This window comes from Phoca vitulina, unplaced genomic scaffold, assembly GCF_004348235.1.
Source record: "Phoca vitulina isolate PV1807 unplaced genomic scaffold, GSC_HSeal_1.0 scaffold4, whole genome shotgun sequence".
Lineage (NCBI taxonomy): Eukaryota > Metazoa > Chordata > Mammalia > Carnivora > Phocidae > Phoca > Phoca vitulina.
The window spans coordinates 5,333,466-5,355,376 of record NW_022589707.1 but is presented as its reverse complement, the minus strand read 5'-3'; the positions used below and the strand labels follow the sequence as shown (position 1 = coordinate 5,355,376).

General features: G+C 48.7%; 1 protein-coding gene across 1 annotated transcript; it reads right to left on the bottom strand.

The window, feature by feature from the left end:
• Positions 1-71: 71 nt before the first annotated feature.
• On the bottom strand, positions 72-21,375 carry KEL (Kell metallo-endopeptidase (Kell blood group)). The gene is given in 20 exon segments (XM_032401272.1): positions 72-335; positions 1,021-1,116; positions 1,463-1,632; positions 1,846-1,913; positions 2,056-2,166; positions 2,340-2,440; positions 2,877-2,954; positions 3,207-3,305; positions 4,455-4,565; positions 10,842-10,971; positions 12,006-12,154; positions 12,386-12,574; positions 12,674-12,736; positions 15,847-15,993; positions 16,334-16,458; positions 17,956-18,132; positions 18,433-18,580; positions 18,884-18,928; positions 18,931-18,971; positions 21,288-21,375. Coding segments are annotated over 20 exon segments (2,298 nt in total). The 3' UTR covers positions 72-173.
• Between the last annotated feature and the right edge of the window lie 536 nt (positions 21,376-21,911).

Sequence of the window (21,911 nt, the reverse complement as noted above, 5' to 3'; positions counted from 1 at the left end):
TTTCTGACTTCTAGGCATAGAACATATCAAGAAAGAGTCATTAAGGGACAGGCAGATGCCAAGTGCCAGCTTTTATTTTTGGAAGGGAAGGAGAAAGGAGATTATTGCCTGATCCCATGGTTGGAGCAGGGAGATGTTGTGACATCTGAATTGAAGTCTCTGTGGTAGCCAGGTTACCAGAGTTGGCAGCGGCTGGAGGGATTCATGAGGGCACCCTGTGGACAGTGGAAATGTCTGGCAAAGGCTGGGGTGTTGCTGAGGGGCCCGTGGACTCGAAGGGTGGGTGGGCTGTGAGGATCCTGGGGCTCCTGGGTGCCAGGCTCCCTACACATCACCTGTGGAGAAAGAGAGGTGAGCCCAGGGTAAGGAGAAAGGCAGAATCGTAGGGAAGGTCAGGGTCAGTAGGACGAGGCTGAACAATGCCAGGGTGGTGACTAAAGACAGCAGACAGAGATGAGAGCAGGGATCAGGCCACACATCTGTCCATCACTTAATCTGGTAGGAGGCGTGTGAGGGAGGGCCTGGGCTGTGCACTCAGACCATTTGTCAGTGACTGAGAGGTGGGGTTTATTGGAAAAACTCTGTGAGGGGGTCTTTCAGTGTATTGAGGAATTGGGAGCAGTGTCTTGGTGGGGGACTTAGGGGGTGCTGTCAGGTGGGGACCACACCTGGGGGTGAGGTCTCCGAGAAGGAATGTGGTCTAGAGACAGTCTGTTGGAGGCTCGGTTTTGAGAAGAAATGAGAGAAGAAAAAGCTGGGCTCATCTGAGAGAGGGATTTGGCAGTAGAGTTTTTTTTTCTTTATTTGAAGGGGGTCCCGAATTTGGTAGAAGAATTTATAGTAATATGAAAAGATGGTCCCAGGTGATAGGTATGAAAGGATGACAGTGGGGACTTCTGTGGCAGAGAGTTGGGGCTGTTTGGGAGAAGGCATTTCAGGGAGGAGCCGTTCTTTAAGCGTTAGCAGTAGGATACTTCTCTGACATGGAGAGAGCCGTGGAGGGAGGTGGCAGCAGTCTACCTGGGCATAGCTTCGGAAGAAGAGTTGCTGAGGACTGAGGCCCAGATTCGGCAGGATGGTCTCCCCATGGTTCCATAACAGCCTCTTGCTGTATGCCTGGATATGGGGGTGGGATGGCGAGTAGCCCTTAGACTCCAGACCCATGGCCATTTGCAAGTCTGATGCCCTACACACAACACCCAAAACCAGTTTGTGGCCCTTTTGCCCAAGTTTTGCACAGACACACTGGTCTAAGCCAGGGGAGAAAAAAAAAAACTATATATCTCACATACTTGTGAGAGATATATGGATATCCCAGAAAAGAGGGATCTGTGGGGTAGGAGGGGGATCCCCATCTGTTCCGTGGGGAAATGAAGGGCAGAAGGCTTTACAACTATATTTGCATGAGGGATGGTAGAAGGAATGGCTATTAACAGATCCTGGCTCCTGGGATGGGAGTTACCTGTAGTGCAATGGCCAGCCCCCCAATGTCTGCAGCATTCTCCAGGAATGTCCGAGAGCCATTGAAGGAGGTTCCACTGGGTAACGGAATGGTCTCATAGTGGTGTGTCAGGCACAGCAGCGCCCCCTGTAGGGCACGGGTGTCACAGGCTGGGCAGCCCCCAGGGAGTACTGTTGAAAATGGGGCCAGGTAAAGAAATAGTGAGGCGCCATGTAAGGATGAGGACAATTGGCTACCACAGACTGGGCTGGCCCCCAGAAGCATTGCAAAGGATTCAGAACTGTCCCACCTGAAGCCCTCCCTTTCTCCTCCTCTTGGCCTCTTTTGGGGCCTTCACCTGGGTTCCCAATGGCCCCACCTCCCAATGGTCCACTGTTACCCACAGAGCTGGTAGAAGATGTGCAACAGCTCATGGGCCATAATGCTGCCAGCAGCGCCAAAGTTCACGGCTCTAGGGAGACAGAGGTTTGTCTTACTCCCAGAGTCCTTCCAAGTTTTTGACCCCAGTTCTCCGACCACAAGTCCCATCCATCGTAACATCTGTCCATCATGCTTGGGAAATCCCCTGCCCACCCTCAGGGAACAGCCCTTACCTGGGGTAGCCAGGGTGGAAGAATGGTGGTTGGAGGAGTCCAGCTGGGAAGACCACCACATGGTCAGGTATTGAATAATAAGCATTGACCCCCCAGGGGGACACCTGCCACCTATGGGAAGAGCACATATGAACACCAGCTGCATCATTTATGGTCCCGCCCACCAGACATGAAGTCCCGCTCAACTTCTGTTGCTGTTCCTGTTTCCCCAAGCCCTCATCTTTGCTGCTAATCTTGAATGGGTATCTCTGAGATGCAGGGTCTGTGTCCCCTTGCTCTTATACCTGTGGTAGGGGAAAGACTGCAAGAAGCTCTGGACAATTCTAGCTTGGAGGGATCGGACACAGCTCAGGAAGGACTGCAGGTAGCTGGGTCCAAGCTGTATCTGGGAGGAAGCAGGAGGTGACTCAGATACACAGAGACAAATACAGATACCCACTGACACACCTTGATGGGTACATCTGAACATAGACAGATAAGCCCCAACACACAGACATCCATACTACAGTGGACAGCAGCACAATGACACCACCACATGTCAGGGCAGACAGGCTTCACATGAATCAGTGCACAGATAAACACACTCAGGCAAGTCACAAGAATGCATGTGTACATGCGTGCACACACACTCAGCGTGACCCGAAAAGGTTCTGTTCTTCTGCTGGCAAGACCCACAGTGTGGATTTTCACCCATAAAACCCAGCCAACACCAGGGCAAGGAAGGGGTTGGTTAGGATTGCCCCGGGTAAACAGATTGTCTGCCACTCAGGCGGGTCAGGGGGCTGAGGACTAATGAGGAGCTGGCAAGGGCAGGGACCCACATCGTTGTATTCCTGTCTGGCCAGTGATGGCTCCAGGGCCCATTCTGGGGCCCCCATCTTCACCTGCAGTTGGGTGACCTGGGGAGAGACACAAAATGTAGAAGAAACCTACCTACTCCAAGTCTATCAGAGGGAATTTCTCATGCTCACTGCCCTGGTCCCACCTTTTATATTGTCACCAGGGTGTGTGTGTGTGCAGCATATTGGTGTTTACACTTGCCATGTGTCCTTGTGCCTTTGCACTCTCCTCCCACCAGTGTGATCTCTGGATCCAATACTCAATTCCACCCCTTCTGACTCCTGACTCCTGTCTTTCACTCCTGAGCTTACCCTGTTCTGGGCCTCTTTCCGGGTCTTCTCATCCATCCAGGGAATCCTTCTGAGGCGGCTGATGAGGGCATTCTTGATCGCAGTGAATAGTTCCATGGCCTGAGAAGGGGCCGGGATAGAGAAACAGGATCAGGGTTGGCCTCAGTCTGGGGTCCTGCCCACTGGGCCTCTAGGAAGGGCCTTGGCCCCAAGGAGCTACCAGAGAAGGGGAAAGATCTCTGAGAGAGAAAGTAGGAATATTTACTAGGTGACTAGAAACCCAGAGCACAGAGATCTGTGGGGACAGAAAGGAGGTGCCATGCACAGAAAGGGAGGATGGGAGCTGGTCACTCCTGAGGTCAACGGGGGAGACAGTTCCTTTCCATGGAGAGATCTAAGCCTGCCAGGGGAAGGAGACACCATTGGCCTTACCCTTGGCCAGGCAATCCACTCAGAAAGCAGAGGGAGGAAGAGGACCATCATTCCCTTCTCTGTTCTTGAGGGCCCTTGTCCTCACACTCTCTTTATTAAGGCCTGCATTTCCTCTCTCCATCTTCCTGGGCATTTCAGCTTTCCAACAAGCTAAAATCTTCCCAGCTTCACAACTGACTGTGTGGTTACTGCTTTCCCAGCCATCTACCATCTTGTTTGTATCCTTTCTTGATAGAGGTAAATGGATGACGATATCAGAAGCCTGAGCTCAAATCCTGACTCTACTATTTGGCAGCCAATCTTGGGCAAGTTACTTAACCTCTGTGTGCTTCAGTTCTCTCTTCTCTAAAATTAGGATGATACTAGTCATTAAAATAGTTCATGCAAAGTGCTTACAAGAGTATCAGCCACATGGTAGGCACTCAAAGACTACTCAGTATTCATTTACTTGCACTTTTTAAGATTATATCATTCCATTCTCCTGCCATTTCCTGTGTTGTTAAAAAATCATAGATAAACAGGGAGTAGCCTTAAAGGCCATGGAGTTCAATTTTCTCATTTTATGGTTGAAGAAACACAAGAGCAGCAAAGTTAGGTAACTTGTCCAAATTCCGTGCATGTTGTGCACACTTGTGTCCCATAGCAAAACTATGCAAACCCTAGGGATGCAGCCTGGCCACCTTTGACTTCTCTCTCATAGTGCTCTCTCTCTCTCTGTGACTGCCTGACTCCCCGACCATCCAGACCATTGAATAGGACACAGTCAATAGAATTAAGAGAGAATGATTGGGTGGGAAGGGGTGGAGGGACATGGGCTGGGGAAGAGCCCTCACATACAGCACTTTGGGTGCTCGGGCTGAAGGCCTCACGGACAAACAAGGCTGCCAGGGTAGGCTCGAAGAAGGTTCCTGTCTCCTCCACACACTTCATCCATCGAGGGCGGGAAGGCTACGGAGACAAAGCTGGAATGAATGGCTCCCATCAAGCATTCTTCCTCATCCATCTCCCCAGGCCTATCTTGTCTAGACCTTTACCCCCAGAGGAGGCTCTCTTCTCCGTCTTTCTGGGTTTGTCTCACTTTGCTCTATCATCCTTTTTGGTGATACACATAGGGCTATTACCACTTGGTAATAAAAAGGGCTATGTCCTCCAGGATTAGTCTCGTGAGCCTGGATTGGGCACATCATCCTTATTTATTGACTACTGAATCTGAAAGCAAGTCCTCTCAGAGGTACCCTTCTGGAGGACAGAAAGGCTCCTGGATAGGAGAGGAGTACATAGCAAACCTCTCACCTCAGCAAGTCTGTTGGCCACCCAGTCCCCACCCGCCAGATGCACCACGCTGGTAGCCCAGTAAAGGCTGCCAACCTCCCATATTAAAATGGAAATTGGAGAAGGTAATTCCTCTCTCCTTTCTGCCACCTTCCCCCACTCTCCAAATGGTTATCGTGGATCATCTGGTAGGACTTTGTCTTACAAAGAAGAAAATGATCAGAGTGAAAATGGATTTTAGATGCCATATTGTTTGGCAAGAGAAGGAGAAAAAAGAAAAGACTAAACGTGAATTCAGAGAGCTAAGAAACTTTTGGCCAAATCAGGGAAAAGAGGATGAGATGAAGGACATATTGTCAACTTCAAAGGCAGACAGATGGTTAGACAAAAACTCAGTAGGGGCTTGGCAACTGGGGTGTTCTTAGTATGGGAACAGAAAAAATGAGCAACACAAGAGAGATGCTGGGGAGGTGTTTGTGGTGGGTGTGGATGGCTTTGAGGAGCTGACCATGAAGTGGGCCCAGAGATGACACAAGGCCAACTGAGAAACATGCTGATGGGGCCGAGGGTGAGAGAGCTGGCCTAGGGGAAGGTTGATCTGGGACTCTGGAAAAATAGCTAATATGCTAATTTGGGGTAAGTGGGATGAAGTCACAAGACTTCATTCCTGTAACTTATTTACTCCTCACAGATCTCCTCACAGGGAAGGTAGTTAGGTTGCCACTATGCTTTCTGGCGCCAAGATTGGAGAGAGAGTTTAAGAGGCTTCTCACAAGAGAGGAAACAAAAAGCGAAGGCCAGTATTGTTGTCATTGAAGAAGACACTTCTGGGCCTGCCTGTTCTGACGTTCACAATTTTGAAGGTTGCCCCAGACCTGGTTACCCACATTTGTTTATTCTTGTCCCCTCTTGTGAGGATAAGGACTCAGCCACTTTCTATAGTGTCTTGGTTGCAGCTCTAAAACACAAACATGCACAGCAAAGATGAATTGAAAGAGAACCTGGATCTGACAGCCATGACTGGGTCAAGGGCAGGCTCTGCTGGCCACCTTCAGTGTCTGTCCGGCCTGGATCTGAGACTGACTTTCATCAGGCTGTTGGCGGTGGGTTCAGGGGGAGGTAGGGGCCACCCCTGGGGCAGCAACAAACACATCAGCCTTGAATCTGGTAGTGTGATCTGCCTGCCCTTTCTATAACTCCTGGTTCTTGAGTTGTTTTCTGATCGCTTTTGCTAAGACCTGCCCATTTTTCCAACAGCTTTTGCCTCCTCCGTGCCTGTCCCCATAGCCTGGGCCCCAGCAGGCTCTGACCTGGTTACTGGAGGGCATAGATGCCACCTCAAACTACCCATTGCTAACCCCTGTGAAACTCTGGGATTCTTTTGGTCACAGTTGTGCTGGGTCACATCTCCAATGAGCAGGAAAATAACTTCCAGAATCTATAAATAAATGTAGGTCTTGGGGTGGAAGTTGACAGGTTATATATTCCTCTACTGGGGGTTCTGAGCATCTGCGTTGTCTTTCAAGACATGGAATGATAGAGCATATCATATATATTAAAAATAGAGAAAAAGAGGGGCACCTGGGTGGCTCAGTCAGTTGTGTCTGATTCTTGATTTCAGCTCAGGTTCATGAGATAGGGTTCTGCCCTGGGCATGGAGCCTGCTTAAGATTCTCTCTCTTCCTATCCCTCTGCCCCTCCCCCTCACTCTCTCTCGTGTGCGCTCCCTCTCTCTAAAAGAGAAAGAGAGAAAGAAAGAAATATAGGGGGAAAAAATCATTGCCAAAATATAAAAGATGAAAGAAATACTTCAAAGTCAAGATAATGAAGCCCAGTAGATTAATTTTAGGGAACAGAAGACAAGTTGCAGATATAACCTTAGAACCACAAATAATATTTAAGAAATAATAGAAATCAGAAAAAAATTCTAGAACTCTGGAGGGAAGCACAAATTTTCTTAACTTGCCGTAGAGGGAAAGTAAATTTTAGAGATTACAGGTCAGCCAGGAATCCTTAATGTTAATTTCAACACCAAATTCTAGAATGAGTCATTAAACCGATCATTTCTGAACACTTGAGAAACAGCATGTAACTACTAAGGGATCCGCTGAGGATCACCGAGGATAAATGATGCCAAAATAATAACTATTTTTCTGGTTAAAATCTTCACCAAACTTGGATAACCCAGAGACCAGGAGTCACGGACTCGGATACGGGCCACGTGGTGGTGTAACTGAGAAGCAGCGTCAGACCCACGGGGCACAGAGGGACAAGGGTCAATGGGCAGAACACACCCAGGCTGAATAGAGCTGCCTCACTCAGCACCCGCTCATTTGTGACCCCTGAAGAATGTTAGCCCATTGCTGCCTACGCTTTACGTTTACCACACATGCACACAAAAATGCTGGAGATGTGACTGTTGGTGTGCCATCTCCTAATTTTTAACTGTTGGTGATTAGCTAAAAGTTTGTCAAAAGCTTTAGGGCCAAGAAAACACGTCGATTGGCCGGATTCATCCTCAAGGAACCACCATGATACTATCCCTGAACAGAGAATTCAACATTTACTAAATGTGGATTATTAACCCCTGCCCTTTCGTGGACAGGAGCTGTCCACGGGAGAGTAAAACTTGTCCTGCCTCCCCCATTGCATTGCTTGGGAGACCAGGTGAAACACTACATTGAAAGCACTTTGTAAACCTTAATGTACTCCCTCACTGTGTTGCCATTGGTTTCATGGAGGCATTTGGTAGAGCCATAAACTAAGTCCTTGCAAATGAGATGCAGAAATCTGTGTTGGAAGGTAGTGTAATTTGTGTGACTTTTTAGCTGGCTGAACCATAATGAAACCTCAGTGACTAATGACTCCAAGTCCGCATGAGCTTCCCTGACCATCCTACCAAAAACTGCAACACGCTCCCCACCTAGCACGCCATCTCGCCCTTTCCTGGTTTCTTTCTCCGTAACAGTAATCGCCACTGAACATATTTTATTTACTTAGTTTATTGTCTTTCTTCCTTCAACAGAATATCAGTGTCTGAGGGCAGGAGCTTTTGTCTTTTGTTCGTGTGGTATCCCAAGTGCAGAGAGAAGTGTCTGGCACAGAGTAGGTGCTCAGTAAACATTTTTGTTGCATAAATGAACTGATGAATTTAATGCTAGGTCTTCAATGACCTGACATGCTGTTCTTCCTTCTTCAGGATTTTAATCATAGTCCAGATGAAGATACACTAAACAAAACTGCAAATGACCAACAGTGGGAAGGGAAAGGTAATACAACAGAGGACTGGAACAAAGGCTAAAATCACCTGAACAAGTCAGGATGTTGGGATGAATATAAAGAGTTCACTCCACAGGTACAAATGTGACCTTCTGCTTTTACTTCTCCAAATTCAGCTTCTCAAGTTTAATAAGAGAAAGACCTGGCTTAACGGCCATTTCATTGACTACGTATTCAAAATTATTCAACAAAATATTGCCAGATAATGAGATATAGTATTTCTGAATTAGGACGCTATAAATTAGAATTCATTCCAAAGAATATGGATAGAAATCTGCAATTAATAACCATTGGGTAGGACCATGAATTTTGGTCACATCAAGGCCGGCGCCTTGGACATGTCCGACTCTCCTCTCCTCATGGCACACATCCATCAGAGAGCCTGTTGCTTACCTTCAAATTATGTTCTTTTGAAACATAAAACAGATCAATCTTTCTGTAGGCCTCCATTTCATGCCGAGAAAAGCCAAGGCCTGCCAGTGGCCTACTGGGCCCCAGAGGGCTCCCTACATCCCTCTCTGATTTCCTCCCTTTGGCTCTCTGTGCCAGCAGAAGCAGGCAGAACCTTCCACACGTGCCTCGTCATCTCTTCTCAGCCAGAGCTACAGGGGGATCCCCCACGTGGCCCCAAAGTTTAGCCAGCCTGCTCCATGCCTTGTCCCAAAGAAATGATGTCCCTTTCTTTGCCAGAAAACCCTTTCAACTCTCTAGATAACTGCCTCTGTCCTACCTCCAGCACAGAGATCCCACTGCCATTCAAACCCTCCCTCAGGTCTCCCTCTTGGGAACTCTCAGTGTTTGTTGTGTGAGCCAGAGTCTTTCTGGAACGCAGCTACACCCATTCATTTACTCCGCATGTAGCTGCTTTTGTGCTACAAGGACAAAGCTGGGTGGTTGCAACACAGACCATATGGGCCACAAAACCAAAAGTATTTACTATCTTGACCTTTGTAGAAAGAATTTTCCAACCCATTTTCTGTTTTCCTACTCACTTATTTCTCAATCCTGCATAGTATGTAATTAAAAACATGGCCTCCTGAGGTGGACAGGTCTGTTTTGGGGTCTGTTTCTTCACTAAATGAGCTGTGTGGTCTGGGGAAAGTTACTTGCCCCTTCTGAGGACCTCGGAGTGTTTCTGGAGGGTTAAATAAAAGCACCCACGCTAAGAGTTCCAAGCAGTGCCTGACATACAATAACATTCACTGTTCATTAGCTATTATTCTATTTGTTGGTAGAACTTGACTCAGCTTTCAAGCCCAAGGACAGCTATAATCCAATGGGTATAAGAGGATGGACAAATTGGATATAAAGGAGGTATATAAGTATATAAAGGATGGCAACTTTAGCAATTTGTAAGTCTTCTAAGTTCTTCAAGTGTGATTTCAGTATCGGCACACTTACATCCTTCAAGAAGTGCCATCAGACCATGGTTCTGGGATTGACAGGAAGCTGTTTGTTGCCAGGGATTTTGTAGCAATGCCAACTAAGAGGAGTTGGAGCTCTGTCTGCTTCATCTGTGTCAAGAGAAAGGCTGGGTAGAAGCTTCTTGGGGACTTGCCCACCCGAGTGAAAGTCCTAAAAAGGAGTGTTTTGTTTTGTTTTGTTTTATTCTTACCACAGCGATCAAGCACAGACCCTCAAGCCAGACTACCAGAGTTCAAATCCTAGCTCTACCAACTTACTAGCTATAATACCTTGAGCAAGTTACTTAGATTTTGTAGCTTAATTTCCCCCTCATAAAATAGGAATAAATGATATGCCTACCTCATGAAATTCTTCAGAGGACTAAATCAGTTCATACATATCTAAAGGGTTTAGAAAAATATCTCACTCCCAGTACTCAATAACGACATCGCAGTCCCTATGCATACATTTTCCCTCTCTGAATTCCACAGATGCTTCGGGTCGCCAAAGCAGTGAGTTTCTCCAAGCCACAGAAAGGGTCCACAAATGACTAAGAAAAAGAAACCGCAGTGATTTTCAAGACTACACTGAGGCCTTGACTGAGGTTGGAGCATCTAATGTTCTAGATACCTTTGCTTGCATTTGGACGTGTCTGACCTAGGGTTTCAAAGTTCTTGGTAAAGGAGTGTCTCCACATTTTATGTGACATAGGAGACCTGGGTTAGTGTGTTTGCTACACAGCCACCACCTCAGATATATTGGGATCTGGACCACAAAGCCCATGTTGTGGCCCAACAGATCCCACTAGATGTCAGAGATGAACTCTTTGTGAAGTGCATTTGAACATCAAACACTGGAATCACGTAGATAGAGGAAAGGCCACTGCCAGCTACTCATGTCCCAGTGAATCCTAAGCTTTAGGTCCACGTCCTTAAATCACAGAGCTCTGGATAACTAGGTAAATAGTTTAAAGGTCATGACAAAGGAAAAGCAATTGTTGATCATTGTAGAGTCTTATATTTATACCTTAATACTCAGCCAAAGGCCATAAAAGTAGCCAGATGTGTGTAAATGTCTGGTACCTGGCATCTCAGTCCTCAATATAAGTACCGTATGCCCAACCTGTCTGCTTCTATAGAAACACCAGACATTGAAGGTCACTGCCCTCATACCCTTTCTCTGGGAGAGATATGCCAACATTTATCCCTCAAAATGTCAAATGCTCCTTTAGCCCCCATTCTGGGAAAATTCATCCCCTCCTCTCCTCACCATGGGTGGTCTTTCGGTCAGCTCCCCCAGTTTCTGGATCAACGATCTGCGTGCCTCCTGGAATTTACTGTCCAGGGCTGGAGAAAGGGTCCTCACCAGCCCCAAGATCATGTGGCTCTGCAGAAAGTCTCTGCGGAGGGAAAAGAGATGGACACATACACCCAGGGCTCTGGGGGTGCCTCGAGAACAGCCTCCCCTTGTGTAGTCACCGTGATACTCCCGGGGGAAGGCCCTTCTCTTCTGTATCTATAGAAAATAAGGGCTTGACCTTGGAATAAGTTAAGAAGAGCTTTTCTTGGTGTGGCTTGGAGAATGGTTGTAGAAGGAACTAGATGCAGAGGTGACTTCTCAAGTCACAGGGAGTGAAGGGTCTGAGCTAGAGGAACACTGGACTTAAAGAATTTAACCAACAGATTCATCTACTTCCACAACCAAGAAATCTCAGTTCACTTTACATCTGATTTGTAACCTTACATAAACTTGCTCACACCCACAAGAATGGCCCTTAGCTTCCTTCACAAAGAATTTCTAGAATTTGCTGCCACTGAGTTACTATGAAGAAGGGCCTTGAGCCCGAGCCCCTGGAAGGAAGCTGCTGTCTTCAGGTAGTGGCCACCCAGGCACTGGGGATGGCAGCCCAACACAGACCCTTACCCACAACGACCTCAGAATCCTCTCACAGCTGAGAAATGGCCTCTCCTCCAGCTTTCCCCCCAGAGAACCCCCAGCCTTCACCTCATTCATCCACTGGCCTCATGTGCCTCCACCTCCTGCCCACACCTCCCAGCTGCTGACAAGACACAAATGCCTTCCCTGTCCCTAGTGATTGGCCATCTAGCATCTCCTATAGCTTAGAGGCTCTTCACAGGCTGGGTTCTACTCCCAGCAAACCCTGTATCTTTCTGGGCACTTGTATTCCTCATTTCATGTGTGTTTTCCCTTTCCTGTGCCCCCCAAACATCTCATATTTCCTGTTCCCTCCATTCCCTCTTGGGCCATCCACCCCAACCCTTCTCTAACCTTTTGTGTCCGAGGATCCCTTCCATCTTCCTGGGAGGACCTTATCAGCATGCATTTTCCATAATCTTCTTTGTCCCTGAGGCCTCTGGGTCCTCAGACCTTTTCCATTGCCCTTATACTTCCCCGATCCCACCTGAGGCAAACCTGTGTTTCAACAGCTGCTCTTCCACCAGTTGAGACATGTTTTTCAAATATTCCAGGTCATGGACCAAGAGGAGCTGGGAGGGGCTCAAGGGCATTGGCGTGAATGTCGCTTGCAAGCAGGACAACCAGTCGATGGCAGGGGCCATTTCCTTAGAGGAGGGACACAAAGGCTGAGGGGGATGGGATTGAGGAGAGGAGGTTTCCCTTCCCTCAGGGTTTGACAGGGAGTGGGGAGGGGGGTTTTGGGGGGAAGGGATGGAACCAGGAAAGTTAGGGATGGGAAGGAATTAGGGAATGAGGAGAAAGGAGATCAGGAGAATAAGAAAGTTTAGGAGGGAAGCCCTCATGCCCATCCCCCTCCAGTCCCCAGTTCAAGGCACCTGCAGTTGGTCAATAGTGACCATCTGGAAGAGCTTTCCCTGTGCCCGCCGCTGCTCCAGGGGCCTCAGAAACTGAAACAGCTGCGAGGTAATGGAGATGGACAGGAAGGCATGTTCTTGCACCTTGTTTGGTTCTCCTCCCAGCAAGGTTCCCAGCTGGTTCAGATAAGTCACGTATTCCCGCACAATCTGGGGGAGGGGCAACCTCAGTCACAGCCACCAGAGGCCCCTGCCTTTCTCTGAGCATCAGAGGTCAGGACCTGACCTTTGTGCATGGAGCCATCTTACCTGAGCATAGATCTTCTGTTCCTGCTCTTGCTTGAGGGGAACATCAAACTCTGGCTGGTCTATCTGGACACAAGAGATACTGGAGAGAAGTAGGGAGCATGGAGGAAGGAGAGGACAGGTGTGGGGAGGAGGGGAATGTACCATGGAAGATGGCCTCAGGACACAGAGAAGGAGCAGAGAAGACAAAGAAAGGGAGGGATTGGGGCCAGGAGTGATGGAGAAAAAGAGTCTAGGCATGGAAATGTCAAGACAGGGTGGGTATTTCAACCAGTTTGGGGGTGCTCATCAAGAAAGAAGCATACTAATCCGTGTCCTGAAGGGAGCCATCCCCTGTGCTAGGGCCAGGTCTAGAGTTAAGGGAGTGAGAAACTATCTCAGGTGCAAGATTTAAGAGGTACTGAAAATGGTAATCAAGATAAATATCCTAATTGGTATTTTTTTAAATAAAAATCAATGCTAGGGGCGCCTGGGTGGTTCAGTCGTTGGGCGTCTGCCTTCGGCTCAGGTCATGGTCCCGGGGTTCTGGGATCGAGCCCCGCATTGGGCTCCCTGCTCCGCGGGAGGCCTGCTTCTCCCTCTCCCACTCCCCCTGCTTGTGTTCCCTCTCACTGTGTCTCTCTCTGTCAAATAAATAAATAAAATCTTAAAAAAAAATCAATGCTAAAATCCATGCTGACTAAAATATCAAAGCTTTTTTCATCATGGATTTTTTTCCCGAAAATCCAAAGTGTATTTTTTTTCCATTTTGAAGAAAAATTAAAGATTTTTTTTAAAGTCTGCAATAAATTTTGGTCCATTTTGGGGAGAAATAATCTCTTCAAAAAATCCACAATGAACAAAAATTTGATATTTTGTTTATAAGGGATTTTTGCATTGGCTTTGATTTTTTTTTTAAATATTAAAATAGTTTGATTACTGTTTTTGGTATCCTCTTTGATTTCACGCACAGGTAAGTGACTCACTTACCTCATCTGCCCCACCTTAGTCCTGGCATGTCCTTGATTCTGTTCTGAAGATCTTTGCTCCCACACTTTGCCTTTTTCTGCTCCAACTTCAATATCCCGCTCCCACTTCGAGCTGTACACTTCCCCCATCTTGAAAAATCTTTCACATGGCTCCTCTGTCACAATTTATGTCCACATTTTGAAGAACTAAAAGTCATCTATGTTTCTGCTTCAACCCCCTGCCTTCCTCTTAAACTCTGTACAATCTGTCCATTTCCAAAACTGTCTTGACACTCTTTTCTAGAAGTTTCCCAATGGTGTCTTCTCATTCCTTATCTCTGAGCTCAGAAATCTCTGGAATCCATGGTGACCCATCCCTCCTGAGACGCTCCTCCCCCATCCTCTGTGGCTCAGCCACGCTGGTCTGACTCCCCTTCCCTGCCCCCAGACCCCTATGCGGGTGCTCCCTCTGCAGTCCATTCTGTCTACCTATTTTTCTCCTCAGAGTCCATCCAGTCTGCAGTTGGATGGTAACCACACTCCTCCCACTCACAGCACATCAAAACTCTGGGGTCATTTTCCAATTTCTCCATTTTCTGCATTTACATTCAGTCAGTTGCCAAGTCCTCTCGAAGCACCATGGACCATCACCACTGGGATGAAGTTGCCTAAATCTTCATGCCTGACCTTTTCTTTCCATTTCAATTCCTCACAATCATCTCAGTTCAGAAGCTCCAAATTTCTCATCTAGACTCCAACATCTCCAGGTTGACCTCTAAAATTGCTGCCTCTGCTTAAGTGCAATGCACAGCCATCATATTTGAAAGGACCCAGCAGCACTTTTTTTTTCTATTAAGTCGACGTGATCACCTCCATCTGGCTTCTGAGGCCAGGAATAATCAGGCCCAACCTCGAGTCTTCAGTCTTGCTCTTATCTATCTCCCACCACACCTCACCCCTCCCCCAAATCCTCTGTTCCATAAACCAGCCTTCTCACTGACCCCACAGAGGAGTTACACCATCCCAGCCTCTTCCCTTAGCTCAGGACTTTCCCAAGGCCCTCCTCATGCCCTTAGCTTCACCTTCACCTATGCGATTCAACCATGTTTCAAGGCTCAGCTCACATTCTCCCCCCTCTGAGCCATTCCTTAACCATTTCAGATCTTAACTACTCCCTAAAGGCCACACCAGTTAAGCTCCTGAACATACCCTTTAGAACAGAAATCTAGAATGCCTCATACTGATTAACAACAGCTTTTCTTGTATATTCATCCCCATATAATTCTGTGGAATTTTTGAGAGCAGGAGCTAAATAGATGGCATTCCATTGCCTACCACAATACTGATACCTTCAACATTTTTATTTATTTACTTGTTTAGCAAACACCTGCTGTGGGCCTCTGGCTGCCAGGCCCGCTACTAGATCCTGAGGAACAGAGGTGAATAAGGTGTGGTCCTATTCTTCAGGGGCTCATGGCCTTTAACACGGTGTTCAATGATGAGAGTTTGGGAAGTGGGAGGACTGAGGGGTCTACCTATCTCATAACTAGGGTGTCAGTGAAGTCTGCCTGGAAGAGATAAATATCAAACCCCAAATTTGAAAAATATGTAAGAATTTTCCAGGCTGAGTTTGGGGGGTTGGGCAGTAGTGTTGCAAGCAAAAGGAGTCATACAGTCAAAGAATTGAGGAATATTCTTGAAGTTATAAGGGAGAGTGGCTTGAGGTTTAAGGGGGACAAGGGGTGCGGCTGGAGATAAGGCTGGAGAAGTGTGTAAGGGTCAGATCACAAAAGGACTTGCAATACTTTGCTAAGGATTAAGAACTAGATCATGATGACCTGGTAAGGCATTGGAGGCATTTAAACAGAGCCAATAGCATAATTAGCTCTTGGTTTAGAAAGGTCCCTCTAGCAAAAATGAAGAGTAGATAAGAGGAGAGCAATACTGGAGATAAGAGGGCTAATTAAGAGGCAGTAGGGATAATCCAGATAAACAGTAAGGATGATAGAAACTACGTCTGTCTTCTCCGGACTGGCCCTACTGCTTCTTTCCCTAATTTTCACCTAGTGTCCCTGGCTGTCACATCAATAATTTTCCCTCAAGATAGGGATATTTCCCACATTGCACATTTGTCCTCTCTCTCCAGCCCCCAACCTTCCATAGGAAATGCTAGGCTAGAATACGAGGCAGGCCCAGGTCTTACTGCATTTTTGCCAGTGCATCCCTCACCTGGATGACTGGTGTGTATGGAGGGGTTGGACGAGGTTGCAGATAGGCTCTGAAGAATGGAAAATAACCATACTGACTCATCAGAAGTCTCAGAGTTCGGTTAAAGTCTAAGGAAGTCCAATTACCGGAGATTCGCCAGCCTCCGAGCTGGGAAGCAGAGAGACAAGGCTCAGCATAGGGGGATGGCCTGGGAGACCTGCCCCCACCCCCTTCCTCAGACAGCTGCTACTGCCTGACAGCTACTCTCAGTGCTTGGAGCCCTCCAGGCCCCACTTCTATCCTTCTTTCTCTACTGCACCCAGGGTCCTCATGCTTCCAGAGGGTACTGCCATTTCCATCTCCCTCCTGGAACTTGGAGATCCCTAGGAAAGAGACACCCTCCCCCCTTTCTAGAATAAAAAGGGGGGGCAGCACTGAGCACACATTGATCCTACATGTTATGTGTCTAGAAATGCATTATGTATCTAGACCCGGCCCCGGGTCTCACCTCCTCAATGACTTGTCTGAGGGGGGCAGCCCCAGCAGCCTCAATGGCATCTGTGTCCATGCAGGAGCTGTAGAACTGGAAGGCTTTCTCCTCCCCAGAGCCCAGATGCCAGGAACCTGGGGCTTCTAGAGAGGAAGCATGAAAAAATTAGAGGAGTAGAGAGCTGAACAGAGAAGGTGGGTGAGAAAGGGAGGACCCCCCAGGGAAATGGAAGGAAGGGGAGGATGCAGACAGGTGGGACGATGGGAGGGCTGGATCAGCTCGACGCGAGAACAAGTGCAGGAAGAGGGAGTGCGGGCAGGACTGAGAAAAACAAAGGGGACACGAAAGAGAATCAGGGAGGAAAAGACATGGGAAAGAAGGAAGAGACGAGAACACCTAGGAGCACCTCTGGGTACAGGAGAAAGGGTGCAAAGGGAAGGCAGGAAGGAGGTGAGTGAAGAGATTAGAAAAATTGAGGAAACCAGAGAACATTGAGGGATTAGAGGGAGGAAAACTCATCCGGAAAGGCTTAGCAAGGAGAAGAAACAGGGTCCAGACCCTCTCTCGGGACCCCAGGAAACAAGCAAACACATGGCAATAACATGAAGGCGAATGTTCTGGAATCAGCCACCCTGTAATACCCACCACCTGTCCCTCAGCCCCCTACACCCTTCACTCTCTCATGGGCAACAGCATTTGTCCTGAGCATACATTTTCATCTCTGGGCCTTAACTGGAAGCATGGCCCCACTACCAAGGGAAGGCCTGCCTCCATTCTTTCTCCATCCATAGGAGGGCAGAGGGATACATTCATATGTCCCAAATTCCAGCGGATACCGCGACACGCTCCCTCAGCTCCCTCAGCTTCCTGACACTGGAAATGCATGCCTATCGTACCCCATCTTATTCCCCCATCCTCACCACCATCCTCCGACTTCCTGGGACCCACTTCCAACCTCCTAGACAGCCGCAGCTCCTCCCCCAGACTTCTCCTGTCAGTTCTTTTGTCTTCTCCACGCATAGCCTCTTCTGTACCCCCAGGGCTTTAGGTGGGCCCTCTCCTCTGCCAGAACACCCTCTGCTCCTGTCTGGATCCATTCCCTGGCACACAGCCAGATACCCCCCCAACTTCTCACCCCACTGGCCACATCATCCCAACCAGCCAGCCCCAGTATCCCCGTTTGTCCAGTCGAGCTTTCACACCAAGGTCCAAGGTTTCCATGGAGAACAGGAGATAATGGTGATAGGGGGCCGGGAAGTGCCGGGAAGGAGAGGATGACACTGACCACTGGTGGGGCGCTAGAAGACAAGCAGAGTGGGGGGCTGGAGGCTGAGAGTGATGGACACATGAGCTTATGTGCAGCAGGTGTTGAGGGGACATGGGTGGGGAAGGTCCCAGGCACAGGAGAGAAATAGAACATTTAGGGGCAGTAACAAAGAAGGGGAGAGCTTGAAGAGAACTCGTAGTCCTGGGCAAGCAGGAAAGGAAAGATGACGAGAGGGACCAGAAGAGAAGGGGGGAGGTACTGAGGTGCAAGCTGCGGTGACGGAGAAGCAAATCAGCTGTCCCACAAGCACACAGGTTTGGGACAGCAAGATAGTTCTAGGCTCAGAGCCACCCACTTGCCCAGAGTGCCTCACCCAGGATTCTCCGAAGTCGGCTCTTGTTCTCCTCGGCAAGAGCCTGGAAAGAATAATCGGTCCCTTTGGCCTGTCCGCAGGCAAAACTGAAGAAATCGGTGCAGGGGGCCACACTGGTGTTTCCAGAGGCCAGGTAACGAGCCAGGAGATCCCAACACACAGGAGTCTTACAGGGGCCTGCGGGGAAAAGCTCAGAACTGGGAGAGGGAGAGAGGGAGAGACAAAGGGACAGGGCTCCCCCAAGGGGCTAGGCAAAGGAAGGCCTGGTGAAGAAAGGGGAGAGGGACCCTGTGAGAAGGACAGGACCAGGAGCAGGATGGGGAGGAAGAAGTGGGGAAGTAGGGAGGGAGGTGAGGGTCAGGTAGAACGAGTGGTAAATAAGTCCGTGGGCACAAAGCCTCAGGATGATGGGCAGGCAGATGCTGCCCCTAATGAGGAAGGGCTGACTAGGTTGGGGGATTCCAGGATCTTGCTTACTAGGGCCACAGCTCCGGAAGATGTAGACCAAAAGCACAGAGAAACCAAGGAGCACACTGAAAAGCAGGCCAGCCGTTAGCACCCGCCTGACCATGGACCACTGTCCGCCAGGTTCAGTGGCAGTGGGCAGCCTTTCTTCTGGAGATCTCTGTGCAGGGAACCAGGAAGTGAAAACCACAAGATGGAGGGGATTGGGAGAGAGGGGTGAGGAAGAGAAAGGGGAGAGGAGAGAGAAAGAAAAAGTTAGTGCCAGGGCCCCTTTGTAGAGAGATAGTTCTCCTCATTCTCCCCAAACCCAGCCCTATTTGGCCCCCTGAGAGATGTGCAAACAAGAAACGCCGCCTGTTATGGGTAAGGACCAAGCGGGCTGTGAGGGGTGAGAGTTTGTGGGATGTTAGAGCTGGAAGGGACGTCATCCATCTGCCCCACAAGGGTCAAGGACGGCACTTACCTCCTGGTTCCAGGGAGGTCTCATTCCACCTGCCCGGCTCATTCCCCCGGCCCGGGTTCTTCCTCACTCTGGTCTCCACCCTCCTGAACTGAGGAGGAGGGAGGGGAGAGAAGCTGGTTCAGGAAGGGGGTGCATGAAAGAGAGTTATATCAGGTCGTTTTGACGCTTCCTGTCGCACAGGCGCTATCATCCAGGGCAGTGTTCCCAGACGGGCTTCAGAACGGGCCCCTCCCCTGGATTCGCCCCTATTTTCCTCCCTCTCCGGATACCTCCCTCTCCTTTCCCATTTCTGCTCTCCAAGCCTCACATTCCCCCCTCTCTACTGGGGGGGCACAGCACTCGCACACAGGGCCATCCACCCCCACCCTAGCCATCTGACCCCAGAAGGGAACGGTTTTCTCCAGGGGACTTGCCGTCTGTCAGGCCTCCCTGGCTTCCAGAAGCTTCCTGGTTCTGCCCTAGGTGTTGAGTATGAAAACAGGGGTTCAGGAAATAGCCTCCCTCCTACCCCAACCCCAGTTCATTTGTCCTGGAGAAGGGGCACTTCTGCCACATGACGCTCCTGTCCCCATACCCATGCTATTGGCCTCTGGGTGGAGTCTGTTTATCAGTCCGGAGACACCCAGACCTCTCCTCCTCGTTTATCTCAGCTTCTCAGGGGAGGAGAAGGGAGGGAGTCTTCACTCCTCAAGCAATCTTGCTCTTGGGTGGCTCCTCTTGTCCTGCTCTGTGCCTTTGCTCAAGGAGTTTCTTTATTTCTGGAATATTCTTTCTCTACTCCTTTCTCCTATGATTGAAATCTCCCGGGTCCTTCAATTCTCAGGTAAATGCCACCTTAGCCAGGAGCTCTCACAGCTCCTGGGAATGCTTGATGCCTCTCAGGGTATGTCATAACGCTACTGTTTGCAGGCAAAGCAGTGCACAGCCAGGAGACCCTGATCTGCTAATTATTAGCCCTGTGACAATACACAAGCCACTTAAGTTCTCAAGCAGTTGAGAACGTTTTATAATCTAGAAAATGAGTCTAATATTTGCCTTGCCCACCTTACAGGGTCTCATACCTTCTAGGAAGAATGAGGCATTACTGAGTCTTTCATTCTGTGCTCTCTTCCACACAGACGCATCTTCATCTCCCTAGTGATTGCAAATCTTTAGTGGCAGGGATGGTGTCCCTTTTTCCTTCCTATTGACCTAAGTTGCTTTATAAAGATTTGTAGGAATTAATTGCATTCCAAGCCAGAAACTCTCTTTCCCACATCATAATGAGGTCTCCCCCGCGGTCGCAGTGAGCACATTTCTGAGAGAAGGTATTTCACCTCTGTCCCTTGTTTTCCCATCCCAGGCAAAACAGGATAGTCGCACTAATGGTACCTCAGCAGTATTTCCTGCCCACATCAGTGCTGCGCTATGGTGCATTTGTTGGGATGGAGGTAAGGCTCCCCGTCGATGGTTAGTGAACTAGAACAAAGCTAACATGCCTATGGAGGCCATATTATAGAGTATCAGGAAAGTCATGAAGAAAAGTCTGGGCTTTGGGCATCACAAAAGGAGAGATTGAAGTCTTCTGAGGAAGAGTTTAATGTGATGAAAATAGTAGCCATGTAAAGCTGGGGTGGTACTGGGGATCTGGATTGATAAGATGAGAGACAAGAGACGCACTGGTACTTGGGTGGTACAGGAATAATGAAGTGAAGGCTTGGCCCAGGTTGACAGTGGAGGGGATGTAAATACATGGACAGAAAAACTTTATGGGAGGGAATAAAGTCATGGAAGCTGATGGAGTCGGGGAAGAGGGAGTGAGTGTAACAGTCACAGATGGGCTTCATAGTTTTTTTCTGGATGACCAAGAAAGTGGTGATGCTGGTGGTAGAAAGTGGAATTGTGGTTAAGGGCTGCTGTAGGCATCATCTTGAGACCAAAATGATGACTTGGGATTTTAGAGGTTTTTGGTCTGTTTGGATGCAAATCAATTGTACCTTCTCTTTGATCTCCCCTTCCCCAGATAATCAACCCTGAACTTCTAGCTTCCCTCACACCTATTCCCCTCCCCATGCCTTTCCTACCCAGTCAAGCCCTCTGGGCTGATGTTTCTCTAGGAAAATGGTAGTAGGGACAATCAGATTAGATAAGAGATGGTTGAGGCACAGGTGTGCTGTGTTCCATGAGCCCTGTGAACAGCCACTGTGGCCTGGGCTTAGTGTCTCTCCTAGAGAAGCTGAGCCAACCATGGAGATATGGCAACAGGGTTGCCAGCCCGCCCCTCCCCACCCTGCTGCCTCCTGGAGGCAAAGTCGCCTCTGTTCTGGGAGCTGCCTCAGGAGCATAACCCCCTTATCTCCCACGTCCTACTGTGTAGTGAGTCATCACCACCACCACCACCGCCAGGCCCCGGCACCCCACACACCTCCAGTGCAGCCGCACAACTGGCTGTAGGCATCCAGAGAGCCCCGGCTAGCAAGGCTAGCAACCACAGGCTCTCGGAGCAGGCACATCTTGGCAGACACCGCCTCCTGGTAGCTCTCAGTGTTCGGTGTGGTCTATTCGAATTCCAGGATCTTTTGTTTGATACCATAGTAATACCAAATAATAATAATAATAACAATAGTATCTACTTTTTACTGAGCACTGCCTATGTGCCAGGGACTCCAATAAATGCTTTGCTCCCGTACATGTTTTCCATTCAGTCTTCAATTCTATGAGGGAGATGAGAGCTATTTTCCCCATTCTACAGATGAGAAGACTGGGATACATGGAAGTACAATACACTTGCCCCAAGTTATGAAATCAACAATCAGCAGAGCCAGGACTGAAGCAAAACCTTCACTATTGAAGCCCTCAGTCATTGAGTTTCTATTTTGGGAAGGCTCTTCCTCAACAGAATCTTCTTCTGTCTAAACTCTTCCACCTATTCTTCACGGCTTGACCTTGTTATGACTGTCTTGGGGGCTGTTATTCTCCAGACTCTCAAACATCCATTTCGCCTTTTGAAGATCATGTCTTTATTGTTGTCCATAACCAGCTCTCATCG